General features: G+C 43.9%; 2 protein-coding genes and 1 long non-coding RNA gene across 3 annotated transcripts in view; 2 read left to right on the top strand and 1 right to left on the bottom strand.

Annotated features, from left to right (window-relative positions):
- Positions 1–360: 360 nt before the first annotated feature.
- The window catches only part of LOC142817966 (uncharacterized), a 41124-nt gene continuing 21880 nt past the window's right edge, over positions 361–19604 (top strand). Inside the window, exon 1 of the long non-coding RNA XR_012895445.1 lies at positions 361–1199. This is a non-coding gene — a long non-coding RNA (uncharacterized LOC142817966). The remainder of the gene's footprint in view (positions 1200–19604) is intronic.
- On the top strand, positions 3462–10308 carry LOC119179997 (uncharacterized). The gene is made up of 7 exons (XM_075896029.1): positions 3462–4392; positions 4476–4753; positions 5948–6079; positions 6619–6717; positions 6980–7081; positions 8539–8640; positions 9988–10308. Exons 1-7 carry the CDS (start codon positions 4151–4153, stop codon positions 10275–10277), a joined length of 1245 nt encoding a protein of 414 aa, XP_075752144.1. The 5' UTR covers positions 3462–4150; the 3' UTR covers positions 10278–10308.
- On the bottom strand, positions 11236–18883 carry LOC142817965 (uncharacterized). Its single transcript, XM_075896031.1, has 3 exons — positions 18360–18883; positions 16830–17037; positions 11236–14306 (listed from the first exon to the last, which is right to left on the bottom strand). Exons 1-3 carry the CDS (start codon positions 18816–18818, stop codon positions 13906–13908), a joined length of 1068 nt encoding a protein of 355 aa, XP_075752146.1. The 5' UTR covers positions 18819–18883; the 3' UTR covers positions 11236–13905.

The following is a 19604-nucleotide window of genomic DNA, read 5'->3' as shown; positions in this document are numbered from 1 at the left end:
TACTATCAAAAAAAGTTTATTTCGAAATGTTTACATTTAAACGACGTATACTGGTTGCGCCCACCACGAAAAGTTCGAGAAACACTCACGTAACCAGAGCAGCGGAAATATGCCTACGCCCGGCAGTTGACAGGTCACTTTAAAAGCATAATTCAAAACACCCATATAATATCTTGCGCCATTCTATGAACGCATAACACACAAACACGCTCGCGCGCGTGATAAGCTGGTTATTTTTGTACTAAGTGGGTGACTTGCATTATGCCGACAAAAATTGTTTTGCTTTTATCTGAAGATTAGCAGTTGCGGAACAGCGGACCTCTCCACCTCTGCTGAAATATTTTTTGCCATTACGCATGCATGTACACACCAAATTCATAGAAGCAAATGCCAATACCCTTGAATCAGCGCATTTCAAATTTTAATTACTGCTATTATTTCAAAGTGAAATAAAAGAATTGTTAATGTAACGCGTCGTGGTTAAAAGTGTACGCAAATGCGACCAAGCTTTCGCGCACCAGCATGAGATGCATTGCCGATCTGACGGACGCCTTTCTCGCGGAGAGGCCACGCACATACAGTGGTTGGTTAGTTAGTGATTCGTAAGGAAAAGGAAGAAGGCACCTAATTTCTGTCTGCCTACAGATGACACGGCGCAGTGCCTAACACATACAGTGGGGAACGAACACAGCTGCGCCGTGCTCTCTACCGGGCTGCAGAAATTGGAAGCCTTCTTCTAACCAATACCACCCCCACCACCATTGTCCCCAAACCCCCTCACAGGCGAGGATGCGGCGGGTCTGCCGGAAGCAGGCGGGCTGGAAACCGGTCCGAAGTGAGACCTTGGAGGCAGGTTAAGTGCCTTCTTTTCTAATCCCTACCACGGCCGCTGGATGCAAAAAGCGCACCAGCGTGCGTGTGACTACCATACCGTCGCCAGTAGTGTGTGGGCTCGCGGACGTGGGCGGACGTATATCGATCCCTTATGTCCCCGAGCCCACAAACTACAGTCATCGGCCACGAGAGCAAAGGCATGTACGAGACGGTTCAGTCACTGTTTTCAGCAACATCGTAGCAAGCTACCTATCAACCTACCCGCGAGATCATGAATACGGCATGAACGACGGAACGCGCGGGACCTGTGCACCACTACCTTGAGCCGCACCTTATCCTGTACTCGATCGACTTGTACACAACAGGTAAGGCCACGTGTCAACTTTTCTGACGTCTAATCTTGTTTTTGCCAACTCCTATAATTACGATTAAGTACTTCCCATCTGTCTTTTGTGTGTTTCGTTATTACTTTAGGCTTGCATTTGTTATTTGTTTGTGTATTTCCATTCGTTGTCAATCGAAGGTGCACACGCTGGGGGCTCTGAGGCACGGTTCGTGGAATGTTTTCTTTTCATTGGCCTCTGTGATTGAGCTTAGCATGCACGTGTACCGTATTTAGACGTGGAGTGCATGGGATCTTGTCCCACCCCTCCCAGTCTCCACGTGGTAATAGTGAAAACCGCACGGACCATTCGGGCCACTCAGATGTAACATGTTGGCCGAACAACTTGGTACTGCCAAATGCGACAACTACATTTTTCAAACCAACGGCCTCTCTACCAAACTCTAGCGAAACAAACTTGTTTTTTCCACTGAACACTGCTTTTTTTTTCTTTTTCCTTGAACCTCCTGTTTAAAGAGATACTCAACAGACATTGAAATAACTGATAAAACCCAAAATATACTCCGAAGATGCAAATGTTCGTATCAACAGAGTTCATTTCCCGTATATTGGAAGAGATGGCTGTATTTTTGATAGGTTGTCAGCGCGCCATGACGCCCTAATCACCGAGGAGCATGCAGGATGCACCTTGAATGTTAACATTTGACATAAGTCTGTCTGGTTGGGTATGAAACTGGGAGATGATATAGGCTCCAACCAAAAGTTAAGAGACCCGACGTTTCCGAACCGACTTGGTTCCTTCTTCAGGGGTGACTGCGTAGGCTACGTGCCGTTGTCAGATAGCAGCAGCGTCTTCAAAGTACTCGAGTGGTGGCTAATGACCCCTGTCTCTGTCTCTCTCTCTCATTTTGCCGTGGAGCACAGTCCGTGTTTGTACACTGGGGGAAGGGTTCCGAGAGACCGGTTGATGTTGTGGGCTGTTCCCTGAATGTGCCACGACTCGAGCAACAACCTTCTCCTCCAGTTCGGCTCGCTTTCGAGGATGGCCGTCACTTCGAAATTTATCTTGTGGTCCAATGTCTCCTCATGTTCGGCGACTGCGCTGCGCTCTTTGTAGAACTTCCGCACATCGTTGGCGTGTTGCTTCAGTCGTTCCGGTAGGTTTTTCGTCTCACGGATATACGACGCAGGGCACTCGGCGCACGGAATTTTGTAAACGACACCGGGGTGCCTGTCCATTGTTGGCCGGTCTTTCGGGCGGGGGAGGAGGCGGCCCAGCGTACACGAAGGCACGTGCGCGATGCGAACCCCCTCCCTTCCTTCTAACCACTATACCCACCCTTTTGAAGATTCGCGCCAGCGTCTCGCTGGTTCCGTGAACGTATGAAACCGGTACGCGTTTCGGGGGGCTGCCAATTAAAGTTGAATGGGGTTTCCTAATCCTCTGTTGCTCTGCGCGGCGGGTGGCGGCTCGAAAGAAGTTTTTTGGACATCCGTTTTTTTCTGAGGTCAGCAATTACGCGGTCCTCTTCTTTCTTTCGCCCTGTGTCATTAGAGCATAAGTTCCTGGCTCTCTCGAGTAGCGTGGTCACAACCGAGGCCTTGTGGCAGGCAGGGTGGGAAGAATCGAATTGAAGGTAGCGGCCAGTGTGCGTTGGCTTCCTATGAACGGAAAACTCCAGGCCGTCACGCTTTCTTGCCACCTGGACGTCAAGAAAGGGCAGGCAGTGGCCGCTCTCACACTCGGTCGTGAATTGTATGGCTGGGTGCACGGAATTCAGGTGTTGTCTGAAGTTTTCAACTTCCGATGTCTTAATGACGCAAAAACAATCGTCCATATAACGCAGAAAAAGCTTGGGTCGCGGCGAGAAGGAGCTGAGTGCTTTTTCTTCTATGTATTCCATGGTCAGGTTTGCCATCGTGACGGAGATGGAAACTCCCATCGCGGTTTCGCTGTTCTGCCTGAAAATGGTTCCTTTGTAGAAGTATGTGCTGGAGAGGCAGAACTCCAGTAGACGACAGAGCTCGTCAACCGCCGAGGGAGTCCTTTCACTCAGGCTTGCGTCCTACTCAAGCGCAGAACGGGCAGCGGGGACAGCTAAGGGAACTGGCACGTTGGTAAACGACACGACGTCAAATGAGACCATGCTCTCGTCATCACCAATGCTCACATCTGACGCTAGCTGCACGAAGTGGCTGGCGTCACGGACATGAGTTGGTGTCTTCCGGGTTAGTGGGGCGAAGATTTGGTGTAGGAATTTTGAAAGGGCTCGGCATGGGGAGGAAGTGAAGTCTACAATCGGTCGCAGGGGGAAGTCAGGCTTGTGAATTTTCGGTAGTCCATAAAAACTCGGTGCGGATCCGTTACGGCAGATTAGTCGCAGGTAAAGTGCTCCGAGATCCAGGTATAGCTTGAAAATTTCCGCGAGTAGCTTGTTTAGCTGTGTCTGGGCTTGATTCGTTGGGTCCTTTACTAGCTGCGTGTATGCGTCCCCTTCTAAAAGAGCTGAAACCTTCCGACCGTAGTCCCCGCTGTCCAACACCACCACTGCCAAACAGGATGCACCTGTTTCTGTCCTCTTCTTTCCCTCACCTCTCCTCTCACCCATCTTCCCCTTTCAGCTGTCGCTTTAGGTCAGCCGGGAGCATTGTTCGCCACCGGTTTTGGAAACAGGGGGAGCTGAGCGAGTCCAGAGACGCGGGCCGCGGGCGACGGCTGGCATTGTTGACTTGCCCGTTTCGGGCGTATGCCACATTAGAGGATTTTAGTCTGTCCGGCGCACCGCTATACGGAAAAAAAGTTTGCGGATACCGGTTTACCGGGTCTGAACTGCGCATGCGCGTGCCTTACGGGCGTTTACCGGACACGCTCAAACGCCCAAACGCCCGAGATGCTTCCAAGGTTGCCATTACCGGCTTCCCTTTCCTTTGAGCCGAGTCAAGTCGAGCCTGACAGAAACGTAAAAGAACAAGATGGCTACTTCGAGGCCTGCTACCAGGATGGCGCCGCGTACACGCTACTCGCATGCAGATGATAAAATAATACTCGAAGAAGTTCTTGCGTTGAACCCGTACGAAAATGCTTCTCGGTGGCACACGATCGCCGAGAGAGTGGCAATGCTGCTGCGGCGAACACTTAATTCGCGAAGTGTTAAAGAGCGCGTCGACCTTCTCCTGGCCCACTTCATACGGAATGACGCGAAAAACAGAAAAAAGTAAGTAGACCGTATATTTCACGTTATCTTCAAGCCACCACGTTGTGGGCAAACTTTGTAAACGTGATTGTTTGCTTGACTAGATCGGGAACAGAAGAAGAATACGCTGCAATCGACGTACTTCTGCAGCACGTGGCTGACCTCGCCGCCGAATATTCGTATCGGCCACCACGGTCGGCTGTTCGGAAGCACCGTGCGAAAAACGCTCCAGCTTCCGAATCAGAGACCGCGTCAGAGTCTGCGTCGGGGTCCACTGCGAAGCGGGTCAGACCTGCCGCGCAGGCCAGTTGGGACGACCGCCACATCGCCGCGCTGGAGTGCTATGCTGCTGAATCAGCAGCGGAGACAAGCAATCAATCTGGTAAAAACCTCGCTACAATACCCCCACCCCCCACCTTTTTTTTCTTTTTCTTGTTTCATAAGGCGTGGAGAAGGAAGCTCTGAAACATTGGCACTCATCTGCATTGTTCAATCAAATTAACTTGCACAATTCGAGGCCAAATATACTCTGTATTGGTTGACCCATATGATACATTTATGTTATCATTATTATTCACACTTAAATCTGTCAATGTGTGACTTTCTTAAAGTTTTCATTTCCAGTTGATATGCACGAGATAATTGCTATTTTCACCTGATAAAGTTTTTGGAGTGAATTCCACGATGACACTGTTATTGCGGTCGCTACGAATGCTCCTCAATTATCTGATAATCCGTCTTCTTAACTACCTCAAAGGGAACAACAACCTATTGTTATGGCACCTATTATTTAGCACAATGAAAAGCTTAATAGTCAGAGTGTCTAATCACAGAATAGTAACAAGTAAAATGCTGTGAAACATTTGTAATAATTTGTTTCTATCACCAGTGAATTTACGGTTGGAGATGCACGTGACAACACATGCCTCAAACAGTGAGCGCAATAGTGGTTCGTGTCCGAGCAAGGCAGTACACTGTGCATGTGCACACTGTATGCGCTTACGCAGCAGCTTAACAAGGTGTACTGGCTGCTCAAAAGGCAGCACCACTTCTCACCGTGCAACTCCTTTTACCTAGTAAATAAAACACAGAATAGAGCAGGCTTTGTTATACGTGCTGTAATTTTGACGATGGCATGCATGACAGCATGGGAATATGCAACTGCATACAGCAGCAATAGACTCGGGAATCTAGCTGCGAGGGGCTTCTTCTGGGCTGTTGGACATACCTGTTTTTGGTTGCTTTTAAAAAAATATTCAAAATATAAATCCTACTTACAATGCGAAAAGGCTGCTGTAATCTGTCACTATTTTCATGTTTGTTTTTTATTTCTGCTTGGATGTAGTCACATTCCTACTGGTTGTCGGTCCCATCAAGTAACTGCATTCACAAATTTACAAATGATGTGCTGCAACAATGCTTTCTAGCGTTTAGGGTCACTCGTGTTGTTCAGCCTGATTGAAAGCAAATATGCACCTATTTTAGGGTGAAATGTTAGGGAACTTGTGTAACTAACATCACTAAAGAGGCACTGGTTTTTGATTTCATGTGTTTTAATATTTTCCATCTGTACAAGGTGACGCAGTGACCCCAGCGGCTTCACTGCTGCATAGCATGTATGCAAGGGAGAATGAAGGTACCGCAAATGATGTGGATGATCCAGACACCCGCTGCCATTTTGACTGGCCCTTATCAGCTGAGGCACAATGTATGTAAAAATATTCGAGTTTCAACATAATTCACTATAACAAAGAATTGGTGGAAACTTATATACATTTTTGCCAGCATACTCTTGAAAACCTGTAAAAGCCGTTGTTAGATAAAACTGCCTTCACTTATTTTGCACAGCAGTGTTCCTGAGCATGTGGACAGCGTGATAATCTGCCACATCTTCTGCATTGTTCTTATCATCTATATAGCTTACCGCATAACACTGTTTTGTATTCGCTGTTGTTGATTGAGCATATGCAGCCATACCATCTCATAACACTGAATGGATATTTTTTAATGAATAAATGTCCTCGCTCTCTGTTGTGATAACTTCCCCAGACACCAGTGGCAACCGCTAGAATGGTGAATATTTTTTCCTACGTTGTTTAATTAATACTTCAGCAATCCGACTGGTGCAGGTGTTTTGTTGCTTCGTGTCACCCTGCTTAATGCAATGAGCCACTAAAGGTTTACTTGAAATTATGTCATTACTTTGAAGAATCACATGTGTGCCCATAATGGGGTCAATTTTTCTAGCTCCCAACATGAGCGCAGCTGGCATGGCTGATGAGCGGACCCACACGCCAGCAACAACTGTTGATGGGCCCTCAACAGAAGTTCGTGGCAGCCATACAGGTATATTATTATTGTTGTTTCCTTGTTATGTTTTTAATAGCAATTATTAGTGGGTTTTCATGTGCCACGTAAAATTTACCGATTTTTTTTTGGTTGTGAGCACAGCTGATAGCATGATGAATACTTCGGCAAGTATACTGGTGTAAATGTGTTGCTTTTCGTAATGTTGCCTAGTGTAACAGGCCAATTAAAGGCTTACTTAAAATTATGTCATCACTTTGAAGAGTCCCGTATGTGACAATGATGGGGTCAATTTTTTCAGAGCCTGAGCTAACACCTGGCACGGCCAATGAGGCAAGCCACACGCCAGCAACAAGTGCGGATGGGCCTTCCCAAGCCACTCATAACCGCACACCATTGCGAGGTACATCATTTTGTTAACTTTATATCCCTGTTTGTTATGTTTTCAATAGCTACAATTTGTGGGATTTCGCTTGCAAAACCCACAACATGAGTATGAGGTGTGTTGTAATGTATGTACTCGGCATTAATATTTACGACTTTCAGTTCTTTTATGTCAACCTCAGTTAAGTGCACGAATGCCATTGCATTTCGCACACACTGAAATGAAGCCACAGCGGCCGAGAATTCAACCTACAACCATGGATTAGGCAGTTCAACAACTAAGCTTGTTTTATGTTTTGTTTGTTCTCTTATAAAGAAAACAGACAGTATTTGCAATGAGCATGCCACTGCTGCCAGTATGATTATCAGCATTTAATGATTCATAATACAATTCATGAAACATGACTGCCTGTTGACATGTGGATACTTTTTGTCAGCTTGTGCAGAAATTATATTCGATGTGCCATAATGTGAGGCCATACAGAGACACAAATATTCGATGCCATTTGGACATATTTTACAGGAATCTTTTAGACACTTCCATTATTATCAGATGTCCAGTGATGGAAGTGCATTTTTACTTTTTGGAGCATACTTTAGAGCAGCCATAGTTGTTTTCGGAGCAGAAAAAAATGGTAGTTCAGAGCAGCTATCGGTGTATTAGAAGATATTAAATTTGCCATACATTAGTACGAGTTCGGAGCATTGTCGAATAAGCTCGAAAGTATTATTTCTGATTAAACGTATTTAACAGACAACAGTCATTATAAAATAAATGTATCATACAATAGCAGATTGTCCAAAATATGCTGTGCAATAAGCTGCAATATAAAATACTACCATGTGTGGCAGATATGATATCAAACTGGAAAAGCTGAGCACCGCATTTTAGAAGTAACCACAGTCCCATATAACTGTTGCCAAATAAGCAGTAGATAATTGGCATCAGATAAAAGCAGTCCTGCTCATTTTCGAATTTCACCATAGTAGCCTGCATGTCTAGCTGAGAAAAAAAAACACCTAGGAGCTATATGCTTCATATGCCAATTCTTGTCGCACTTGTGAGATCAGAGCCAATAATGCTGCACACTAGTAACACACTGGGATGGTAGTAGGCAGATTCTTTTTAGTTTCTTTAAGACTTGTGTGTCGGTCAAACAGTAAAAGTTCAGCATTCTCATACTCAGTGCCATCTCAGAGCAGGTTTCAAGCAATTTGTAACAAAGAATACACTTCGGAGCAGCATTTCTCTTTTGGAGCAGTTTGGAGCAATTGAAGCAGCACTTCCAACACTACGTGTCATCAAGCAAGCTGTGGTTTATGCAATGAGCAATACTGGACTCCCCAAACATAGGCTGATTTTGTGGTTACAATTAAAATTCACGTGACAAATCAATTTCAGTTAGTGTCTGAAGTGCACATTTTCAGCGGCAGTAGACATAAAGCAATAAACGTGACAATCTTGTGCATTTTCAGAGCTTTCAACAAATGTGCCACAGCCACTGCCTAGAGGCAGTGCACGAGCACAACTGGCTTCATCAGCAGAACAGACCCCTCGACGACGCACACCACTAAGAGGTACATAACAAAGTTTTTGCTCTATCCAAATGAACCTAGAGCTTAAAGGGCTCATTTGCCATGATTGCACCCAGTAAAGAATTCATTTCATCACAGCAAAGTAATATGTGCCATTGTGCAATCACAGCACCAACTTTGACTTTACTACAGTGTGGTTTTGAGCTCAAGTACAAATATGGATGCAACAGTCAATCTTTGAAGTCCAGAGTAATATTTCATATCTTATGGGCATATTATTCAGCAGCATAAAGCAGCCTTAGCTTATTAAGTAGATCATGTATAACTTATTCACTATAGAAGTCGCAAGGCTGTCCAGAGAGTTAATGTTTGGTGCACTTTCTGTCGCATAGCTTGTTGCTGAGACATAAAGCCTTGCCACTTTCTAAGGGATTGTAGAGCTGGTTAAAGTTACGGAATTTCAATCTGCCACTGCCAGCATAGCAGAACACAAAAATGTATTGAACTGATTTCAGAAATATAATGAGAATTTCAGTAATAAAGCTCGTTCAGCTGAAATGTTTGCTATTCAGGTATGTTCAAACGAAACATTTTTGCACAAAACAGATAGAAAAACAAATGGGGTTTCCTAAAAGCATAAGTAATTCTTAGATGTTTGCGAAAATTTTGTTTCTAAATCCGAGCGTTTACTGTATATGGTACTGAGACCCCAGCAAGAGTGCTCGTTTTCTTCAGCTGATGGTAGATTGTCGATGCTTGTCAGGGGGCAACTTGGTTTGCAACAACTGTAACGAAAAAACAGTGCAAGAAAACAGGGACACACTGAGCACACAGATGAGCGCTGACTCACACCCGATCTTTATTTTTTATTTGCTGCAGTGCATAAATTTATATACCATACACATGAAAATAAAAAGCTGTTCAACTCTTGCTTTCGTCCGCTCATAGTGAACACTTATTCACACAAACAATACAAATCTAGAAATTCCATTTTTTTCTTTAATGACACCATGCTAACACAAGCACCTTCCTTTTTTTTTTTTATGTGTGTAGCTTCGATGATTAATGTAGTCACTTTGTCTGACGCGCAGCTAAGCACTGTCGTATCTTCCAAGTGAGGAATGCTTCACAATCTCGGCAATGCAACCAGGGTGTATGCAGAATTTTATTTCAGTATGTGTCTGTTGGGGGGCGGGGGTGAGTCTCCACCTAAATCTGAAGGGCTGACCAGGCAGGCAAAGTTTTTGCCAAATGAGGGTTGTATCAATTGATTTCAGGAGCCAATCTTTCTGTTTGCTTGAAAATTACAGTGGCAAAAATTTTATTCAGTATCCCTTTAGATACTTCAGTATGTCAAGTCCAATGTTTCTTGTTTACATATTTTTGCAGCAGGGAGAAGCCAAAATGAGGCAACACTGGCGTTTTTGGAGGCCAGGTATAATCAAGACTTGGAAATGCGCCTCCTCAGCTACCAGATTGACAAAAGAAAGCTGGACCTCAAAATTCGCCAGCACGACGACAAGATGAAGCTGCTACACCAGCAGCATGCCGACAACGTCAGATTAAGAGAAGCTGAAATGGAAATGGTGGCAGTGCTTGAAGAGAGGCGGGCTAACGCAGCTTACCAAGCATCTCAACTTCAGTTGATCAAAGAACTCATTCAGGGAAAAAAAGAATAAACTATAATATCAATAGTTTGATATCTAAAAACGAGTCAGTATGCATTTTTTTAAAGTTGCTATGTATTGAAGAAGTCCCTCCAACGACACTTCCAAAACCTGCAACCAATAGAAGTCACTGTCAGGGACAGAAAGTGGTTACGACTACCTTATGTTAATATGATATGTGTAGTTTAACGTCCGAAAACCACCACATGATTATGAGAGACGCTGTAGTGCAAGGCTCTAAAAATTTCGATCACCTGCGGTTCTTTAAAGTGCACCCATATCTCGACACGGGCCTACAGCATTTTCGTCTTCATCGAAAGTGCAGCCCCCGCAGCCAGGATTCGATCCGCGACCTGCGGGGCAGCAGCTGAGTACCTTAGCCACTAGACCACCACGGCAGGGTACGACTACCTTATGTATATTGTGTGTCATGTCTCCTATCTTTCTCTGAGCTCCAGAAATATTATAATACATTGTGCACTATAATTCATGAATTGTTGGTGCTGCTGTGTGTAATGGTATGCGTTCAAGCTATTTCATGTTGTCACAGGAATCGTCATTAGTAAAGTTGCAACGTGCACCTCTGAAACTCTCTCTTTGGTAGCCATACAAACTAAAACAAACACAATAGCTCTAGGTCTGTTCGATTTACCTGCACCACTTGAAATCGGTTCTCGACTGTGCATGCGAAGTTCAGAAATTGTGCAGTGCGAGTTCAGCAGTGCTGGCACAGCGCAACACCGGAAACGAATGACGAGGTGCCGACGAGTTGCAGGCTTTATTTCTGTTTGCTAAATTCACATCGTTCAGCTAACACTGAACGATGGCGAACTGCACATGAGGACGTGCCTACACGATGACTTCTAAAACATAACATTCTATTAATGAAAATAAAATGTTATAGTTTTTGAACTGACACATAGAAAAAAAAGCCTCTGTAAGCTGGCTGTGCAATCCAATTTTATTGTGATAGTTAAAAAAATGCACATATCTTGAAATGGTTGTACACGTTGGGCAGTATTTCATATATAAAAGGTTCGAAAAAAAAAAAAAGAACGAGACTAAGTGTGAACCTGGAAAAGAGTGGAATTCAAAAGAACTGTTTTACTGACATCATCCCACACACACCCTCTATCCATGCGGCCAGTTTGGGCTTAACACCGATCACACCAGTTGTGAATGCAGTGGCATAAGTGAACACATACAACTGTGCTCTGAAAAAAAAAAGTGTAACGTAAAAACTTTACTGAGGCTCAACATCAAGTTTCTTGTGAAACTTAAAAAATCTTCTATGAAAACATGTCGAATAGTAAGTGAGGATTATAGAGATGAAACGTCTCATGCATGTGTTTGAATGGCGTAAGTGGCTTTCAGGGGAAAGTAAGTGTGGAAGATGATGAACATTCTGTGGGCCTAAGGTCAGCGATTACAGATCCAAACATTTCCAATGTTTCCGGGTGATCTGTGGTGACCGGAGATGAAGTGTTCATGCAGTAGTTGCTACGGGAAAAGCTGTTCAATGCATTTTAAAGGAGCAGTGCCACCCAATGTCAAACTTGAGATGCGGCGTTCATTCGATTCTATTCCTATTTTGAGCGCAAAGAGCGTCCAAAGGCTCAATGGCGCAATCAAGGCCACGAGACATCGACAGTATTTTGTAGTGTTCAGCAAGCTCGTAGGCCATGCCTCAGGCACTGATCGACTTCGAGCGAGCAGCGATGACATCATGCCTGGCAACGGCTTCACGTGCTTTGTTTTGCTCTGTCCACAGCGCGTTCGTGTGAGTTCTGCGTTTTTGTGATGCTGCTTCGGGTGATTTATCATGGAGCTGTGAGCGTCGACTTGGTAATTTCAAGCTACGATCTTTGCGAGGTAATAATCACGCAGCGTTCGTATGTCTTACCAGCGAGAGTAGCCCAAACATGCGTTGCCAGCTGCCTCATCACTGCTCAGTCCAGCGTTGTATGCAGAATTACAGCTCAGGACAGAACTGAGAATGATTTGCTATGCCACGATTCCATATTCCTCAATTTTTCTATCGTTGCTAGTGAATGTTGATGATGGAGGTGAGAACAATGGGGGTGGAAAAGGCATGCCCATACATGTGCATGCTGAGCAGAAAAAACGTCAACGGAAACTGGCGCCCACTCACGTCCACCCATCCACTGATGCCGTCTTATTATTGCCTTTTTTAGCCACTAGGTTTTGGGTTCTGGCACTGCAGTGCTGCCGTCACACGGTACAGCTCTATGCCAATGAGAACTGTCCATGATCTATGATTAAACAAAGCATTTTGGTACCTATATATATGTTAATGGCAAGAGCACAATCAGAAATAAGTGCAATAGCCAGAAGAGCATCACACCCACTTTATTCGCTTAATTTTGCTTGATGTCTTTATTTTTATTTGTGAAAATTAAATATTGCTGAAAGAGAACCTATCATTGGCTCAGTTGAAGAGATTCAGTCAAAATAAAGAATCTCCTGAGGGGCCTCCCAAAAACCTCATCGCAAAACTAACACCAGCCATAATAGGACTGTACGGAGAAGTGTGTGAATGCTGAAGGGGACTACTTTGAAGGTCATAATGTTAAAGAAGACTGTTTTTGCAAGTACAAGAAATTATTGTGCGCTCTCATGTTATTCTTTTTTTCAGACTTTGTAGCCTCTTTATCTTTAAATCATGACATGAGCATCAAAGCTACTACAGTCGAACCCCGCTACAACGAAACTGACAGGACATGGAAAAAATTTCGTTGTAGTAAAATAAAAAAAAATATAGCTGATCTGAACTAGTAAAACAAAGAAATGTTTATTTTCAATATTTAAAAAAAAATGCCCGCTGCTTCCTATTTTTTCCCAGCAGCGACACGACGTGTTTTTCACCCATGTATAGCGAGGCCATGGTCAAAAGCACACTGAAACAACACCTGAAATCCCCTTAGTGAACGAACCAAGCAGTTGCATTAACTCATTAACACCAGCAGCTGTCCGTCATCAAAAGTATCCGACAACGCTGAGATAGAGGCAGGGTATCGTGGAGCGGCGCCTTTTGCAGCTTCAGCTTCGGATTGTCTGCAGCTCAAAAGCAAACCAGTTGCAAAAGCAGGGCTACAGTGTACTATCAGGGCAGTCTCATTACCACTGCTATCGAGCAATGGCGGCGCCCATGCTTGCTGAACAGCCCCGGTCGTTGTGGTGCCAACATGTGTTTTAGACTTCGTTGACGCATTTTCAGGTTCTGAATATGCATCGAAATGTTAAACATTGGGTTTACTGATTAGCAATAAGTATCTGAGCCTCGAATTGCATCGTAAAATTTCATTGAAGCGGTACGATCAAAGAAAAAGTGGTTGTAGTGGCGACAATATTTATGCCTTGACTCCTATGGACTGCTGACGAGGAATAGTGAATTTTTCGTTGAAGCGGCGTTCGTTCTAGCGGAGCTTGACTGTACAAGATATTGTCATGATAATAGAATGAAAGTCAATTAAGTCCCGGTTATCAACAAGCCAGTTAAAATAGAGCCGAACGTCTTGGTTCTCTTCTACTAGCTGCAAAAAACAAAACTCGGCTACGCACAAATAGCAAACTGCCTTGCACAACACACAAGGATCCATTGTATGCTCATGTCAGTATGCTATGCTGGCATCTCAAATGGCACAAGGTATTCTCTGAGGGTGGGCGGAGTAACATCAAAATATGTAGACACTTGGCTGCCATACATGCAAGTACGGCAGTTTATGAACAATGTTGCAACTTTGTACATCCGACCCACCCTCTGCCGAGTCATCTTCTGGCTTTTATAAAAATCAACGAAGGCAAAGTCTGCAACGACTCTGCCGAAGCCCCACTCAACGGCCTGCCGCACTGAGCTCATGCGCTTATTGAAGTTAACCTCATGGGGACGCAAAGAAGCACCTCCAAAAGGCTTGTAGAGCAGTGGCCGAAGTGGGTAGGCGGGGTCTCCATATATTGCATATGTGCGGCCTTGAGTAACTGTCTCCAAGTTGCGGTAGAGGGCAGTCTCCTTCAGGATACCTGCAGAAAAAAAAAAAACTGCTTAACAATACTGAACATTATATGGGATAATCAGTCATGGTATCCTGCTACAGAAACAGTAGACTTGAGCTTGCAGAGAAGAATGAGTGGTTCAACAGTGTTATTAAACTAGTCCCACCAAACTTAGTGTAGTAAAGAGAACTTGCTGAACTGCCAGTTTCAGATTTACTCCCCTAGCTGTGGAGCTATCTTTGGACTGTACCAGCTGCTTGACCGCACACCTGTGCTCCATCATGGTGGTGTGTCCAGTTAACGCTTACATACACAGGACAGTGAAGAGCATGGCAAGGTGAAAAAGAAAAAAACTGTGACCATGAGACAAAGAGGGAAGCAGCATATACCCTGCTGTGTTCTCAAGATATGACTGAATATGTGAAATTGAAAAGGGTAGAGGGCTGTTGACCTCTAAGTGATTTTTCATGGCAGTTTGACGTTACTGGAAGACAGCAACTAGTCACTTGCTAGTAGCGGATCCGTATTTTTTAAAAAAATAAATGTATATAAGGAGAGGTTGATGCCAATGCGTGGCGCCGGCTACTCCTCTTGCACAAAAGTCGACATCGCACATTTAGTAGCAAACACAAGGCTATACAGATAGCCTTGTGCTAAGGCTATACATATAGCCATAGCACAACTTACACGATGAGTGCACATTTTTCAACACTGAGTGTCCACACCACACAGAAATGTGTCTACACTACATAGAAATGTGTCCGCACCACATTGAGTTTGTAAAAACACAAGTAGTCAGGCCAATTTAAGTGTTCACACAAAAAGTGAAAGTTCAATAAAATGTAACTGTTTTCAGCAAGGTTTTTCCAAAAATATCATAGTAAAACACAAAAATACTGTTTGGAGTATATCGCGGTTAACAGTGAAGTACATTTATTTTTTGTTTAGTACTTTTGAGCTATTTCTGATTCCTCCAGAAAGTAAATGACTGCACGCGCTGCAGTGGCTTGTAGCTTTCCTTTTGGCCATCATTTGCTTGTAAAGCACATTAGCAACAATAAGACAGAAATCTTCCCGTGACCTTGACAATGATTTGAGCAATTTAGGTGGCACTCAGAACGTAGAGTTCAGTAACTGCGTTGACTAGTTGACATGATGTTCATTGCAGTGAGGCATGCTAATGCTCTGTGATAGAAACTTTCAAATCAAAGAAACTATTTTGGATGTGTTCGCTTACTCCAGTGTGTGGAGAGCGTTAAATACACTGCATACTAATGAAAGCAAAAATGTCTCAAAACATGTTAGTACACTTTTATGCCGCATACCAAGAAATCAAAAAATGTCCCTTGCAGGACATCCAAAATTGTGTCACTGCTCCTTTAAGACACCTTGTCAAATGTCAAGGGCAAGAAGTGGTTGGAGCAGAATAAGCCAATAAAAGATGAAAAATTTTGACAGCTTTAAGCCTAGTGAGGAAGTTACATTTCTAGTTGAACGTTTGTCTTTGCAAGGTTGGTAATAACTAGGGGCGTGCATAGTGAAATGTAGAATTGAACAAATACACATTGAATAGTGATGATACCTAATTCATGCCTAAACCTAATTCATGCCTAATTGAATAGAGTACTATTCAAATAGCAGTTGAACAGAAAGGCACCCATTTCGAAGACAACTGTAGAGTGCCACAACACATAATTCCAAGCAAATATCCACACGTTAATGAATTAACATCGTCATAATATTTGACCACTAAAATATACCATTATGTGAACTGAGTGTTTACATACAGCAGTATACAGCCTTTGAAGTATTTTTTTCATTTGTATGATGAACATAGAAGTTACATAAATATTAAAGGAGGTACTTTGCCACCAGCTCTTGTATAACATTCCTTATGATGAATCTTATGGTAATGAATTGAGGTTACACTTTCTTCAGCAACGCTGGAGTTCAAAGCAAAAATTTGTTATTGCGGTGATGACTGAAGTCTTTGTAGTCCCGTAAAAGTGTGAAATTAGTGTATCTTCCCAATTCAATCTTTTAAATAAGAGTTTTGGTCTTTTGCTCTTCTAAAGCTTTGTTGCTTTGACATTTTGCCATTGGTTATGTGCAATTATTGTAGTTTGAATAAACTCCAAATATTCATTCAATTAAAACACCAAATCAAACAAAACACTGTTTAGTTCTTCATTTAGAATTTTTAAATAGTCAAACACCCTTAAATAAAAAATAAGGGCAGACACAAATGGACAAACGGGTACATATGTGCCGTCTGAAGTAAAGGTGTCTGTTGGAGCTGGTACATCATAATTTCATGATGAATTGACTTGCCAAAACAGAAGTGTTAAGCATCAAGTGGGTATAATTATACGGAGTAGCATGCTTTTGAAATTAGCCTACATGAATTTTCTATCATAGAGGTGCATGCTACCTTGCCAGGACATGCCAATGTGTTTGAAGCGAAATGTTTCATTAACAACGTAGTATTCCGTAGGGCATTTCAGTTAGTCTGGTACCTTTGCAGGAGAAACTGGAGGAAAGTTCACATACCAGCGTCATGACGACGGCCTGGAAATGGGCCATCCAACTGACAGGTTATGCCATTTGCACACATCAATGCCTGAAACTTCAAAGCGTGATAGCGTTTGTGCCCAGAAAAATAGTCTTCTTGTCTAGCTGATGGTCGACAAATTCGTCTAGCTGTTCCGTCAATAAATCCCCAGCAATTCTTCAATGGAGCACCTTTCCTGTGCACAGCCTGAAAAATGAAATGGCAGCTGCAGAAAGCAACACATAGCACGAAGTTCCAAGACCAAAATATAGCACGACGTTCCAAGATCAAAATAAGTATAAGCTAAACTTTTCGCAGTAAACGAAGCTGCTTAAGGTGTAGTAGCTCTACCTGACAGGACGTGTGTTTGGCACTAACTCGATGTTTAGCATCACTGCAACAGGAATTCAGATCTCTCTCCCACAGAAGAAACATTCAATGACACACACATGAATTTCGCTTATCACATTTTCAATGATAAGTGGTTCATGTGAATCTGTCATAATTATTCATTGGTAGTAAATACTAACACCTTTTATGCTGGTAGTTGGCATCAGGTACTGCGTCTGTTGAAGTAATGGAGTAAACTGCATGCAAAAGTAGGTTGCTGACACAGAACAGCCAGTTATATAGAGCAATGGTGCTAACCTTGGAAGGCAGGCTGCTCATCGACACAACACTGATATTTTTTTAGTTTGAATGGAATTCGTTTTTCTGTGAACACTGATTAAACAAAGCTGCAAATAAAATTTGCAATTGTCTCGTTGGGCAGAAAAGTCTGAGAATTATGTCAAATGGCATTGGTACAGCAAGAAAGAAAACTGATCTATAAGGCATTGTTACAGTACAGTTGTTGTGACACTGACTACATCATGAGGTTTTTCTTGGGGCAGTAATGATAATGAGGAGGCAAAATAATGAAGGAGTAGGTGTCTGGTTCACAGAAATAACTGCTTTACAGTGTTGGGAATAAAGGGGATGTCTCCTGTGCTTTTTTTTTTTTGAAGCACGCTAGAAAATATTAATAAAATCGACAACACATTCACGTATTAAATTGATGCGGCAAATTATTACTTAGAAGATGATGTTGCTACGTCATTGGTGGGGTTGAGGGGCGATTTAATGTGCCTGGTGTGCTATGAATATAGAAAGCCAGAGCCTTATTTTCCCTTCATAATGACGAATTGGATTTGATTGATTTAATGTCCCAAAACCACGATATGATTATGAGAGACGCTGTAGTGGAGGGCTCCGGAAATTTCGACCACCTGGGGTTCTTTAACGTGCACCCAAATCTGAGCACACGGGCCTACAACATTTCCGCCTCCATCGGAAATGCAGCCGCCGCAGCCGGGATTCGATCCCGTGACCTGCGTGCGGGTCAGCAGCTTAGTACCTTAGCCACTAGACCACCACGGCGGGGCACGAATTACATTTAATGACCTCTACCGAAACACATAGATGTAGTGCAGCGAAGCATAAACATAGCGCTAAAGGCAGTCATGCAGTGCAACAGCACGCCTTCTTACCTGAGAGAACAGCTCCAGTGATTGCAGATTGAGCCACTTGTGCACTGTAAGGTCCGCAAGGAGGTGCCCGAAGTAGTAATCTATGTGGGCTAACACTTTAGACACCACACTTGATATTACCGAGCTGTGGCGCCTAAAGAAGAGCTCCAGCTCACAGAGACGATTGGGGTAGGCTAGACGCCGCAACGTCATGAACAGCGCCTCGCGACCAGACACTCGAACCCGTTGAGCGCTCATGACCTCTTCGGGAATCAGCAAGGCTTCCATCAAATCTTCCAGGTCTCCTTTTTGGAACCTGAACGAGCGGTAGAATGTAGTAAAGTCCATTCCGTCCAAATCAAGAAGTCCGTTTATCTGGAGGTCACGGCGCGGTGCAGTTCGGAGCAAATACATATTTTCGATTTCGTTCCATCGCAAAGTTCGCAGGAGCAGTCGGTCGTGAAATACGCTGTACGGCATCGTTGATGCAGACACGACAACAGCAAATCACCGACACTTCAACGGGATCAATGAATCGCTGCGACCGATGCCACAAAGGAGCCGTTGTCAGATGGAGCACACGAAAAGTAGGCATGAGTCGCATGACGCTTGTGTCAGCAACTCATGATGCCGATTCTGATGCCGATCACCGTGATGCTGATGTTTTCTTCATAGTTAGGTTTAAATCATAGCGCAATTGAAGAAAACAAACATAAAGTCCCGTTTTGTAACGAAAAAGTTTATTGGCATTGTCCAATGTTTTTTTTATTTTCAAACTTAGTCAGTAATTGCGAAGACTTTCTACTTTGTGCATACGCACATGCGGCGGCCACAGCCGCGAAGGCGTCGCGGGCGTTTTTTGGGCGTATTTCGGGTGGCACGGGCTAAAAGTGCAAAAGGCTCGTTTCAACGCTATCCGGCTTTACGCCCTCCGGCAACCCGGTATACGCAAAAACGTACCGGAGTGCCGGACAGACTAAAATCCTCTATTCACTCCATGAATATGCTGCCCTTTCTTTCTTCGATTGCGCGGCTCTCAGTGTTATCGCACACGCACGCGTGGACAAGTAGCGGCCTCCCATGGCTATCTCAGTAACTTGATTTTTTGGTCACTGACGCACAGACAATTTTTCGCTCACAACCAACGGGGCCAACGCCGGGGGCGGGTATTCTGCGACACGAGCTCTTTAACGCTAGACATCCGGTGGTCAGTTGAAGGAGCGGAACAGCTGCCGAGAGACGGGAAACGCCAAGGATGGCAGTGGG

Source organism: Rhipicephalus microplus, chromosome 5 (genome assembly GCF_043290135.1).
Source record: "Rhipicephalus microplus isolate Deutch F79 chromosome 5, USDA_Rmic, whole genome shotgun sequence".
Taxonomy (NCBI): domain Eukaryota; kingdom Metazoa; phylum Arthropoda; class Arachnida; order Ixodida; family Ixodidae; genus Rhipicephalus; species Rhipicephalus microplus.
The sequence above is the reverse complement of the archived record's forward strand: the minus strand, read 5'-3'. Positions and strand labels throughout refer to the sequence as shown.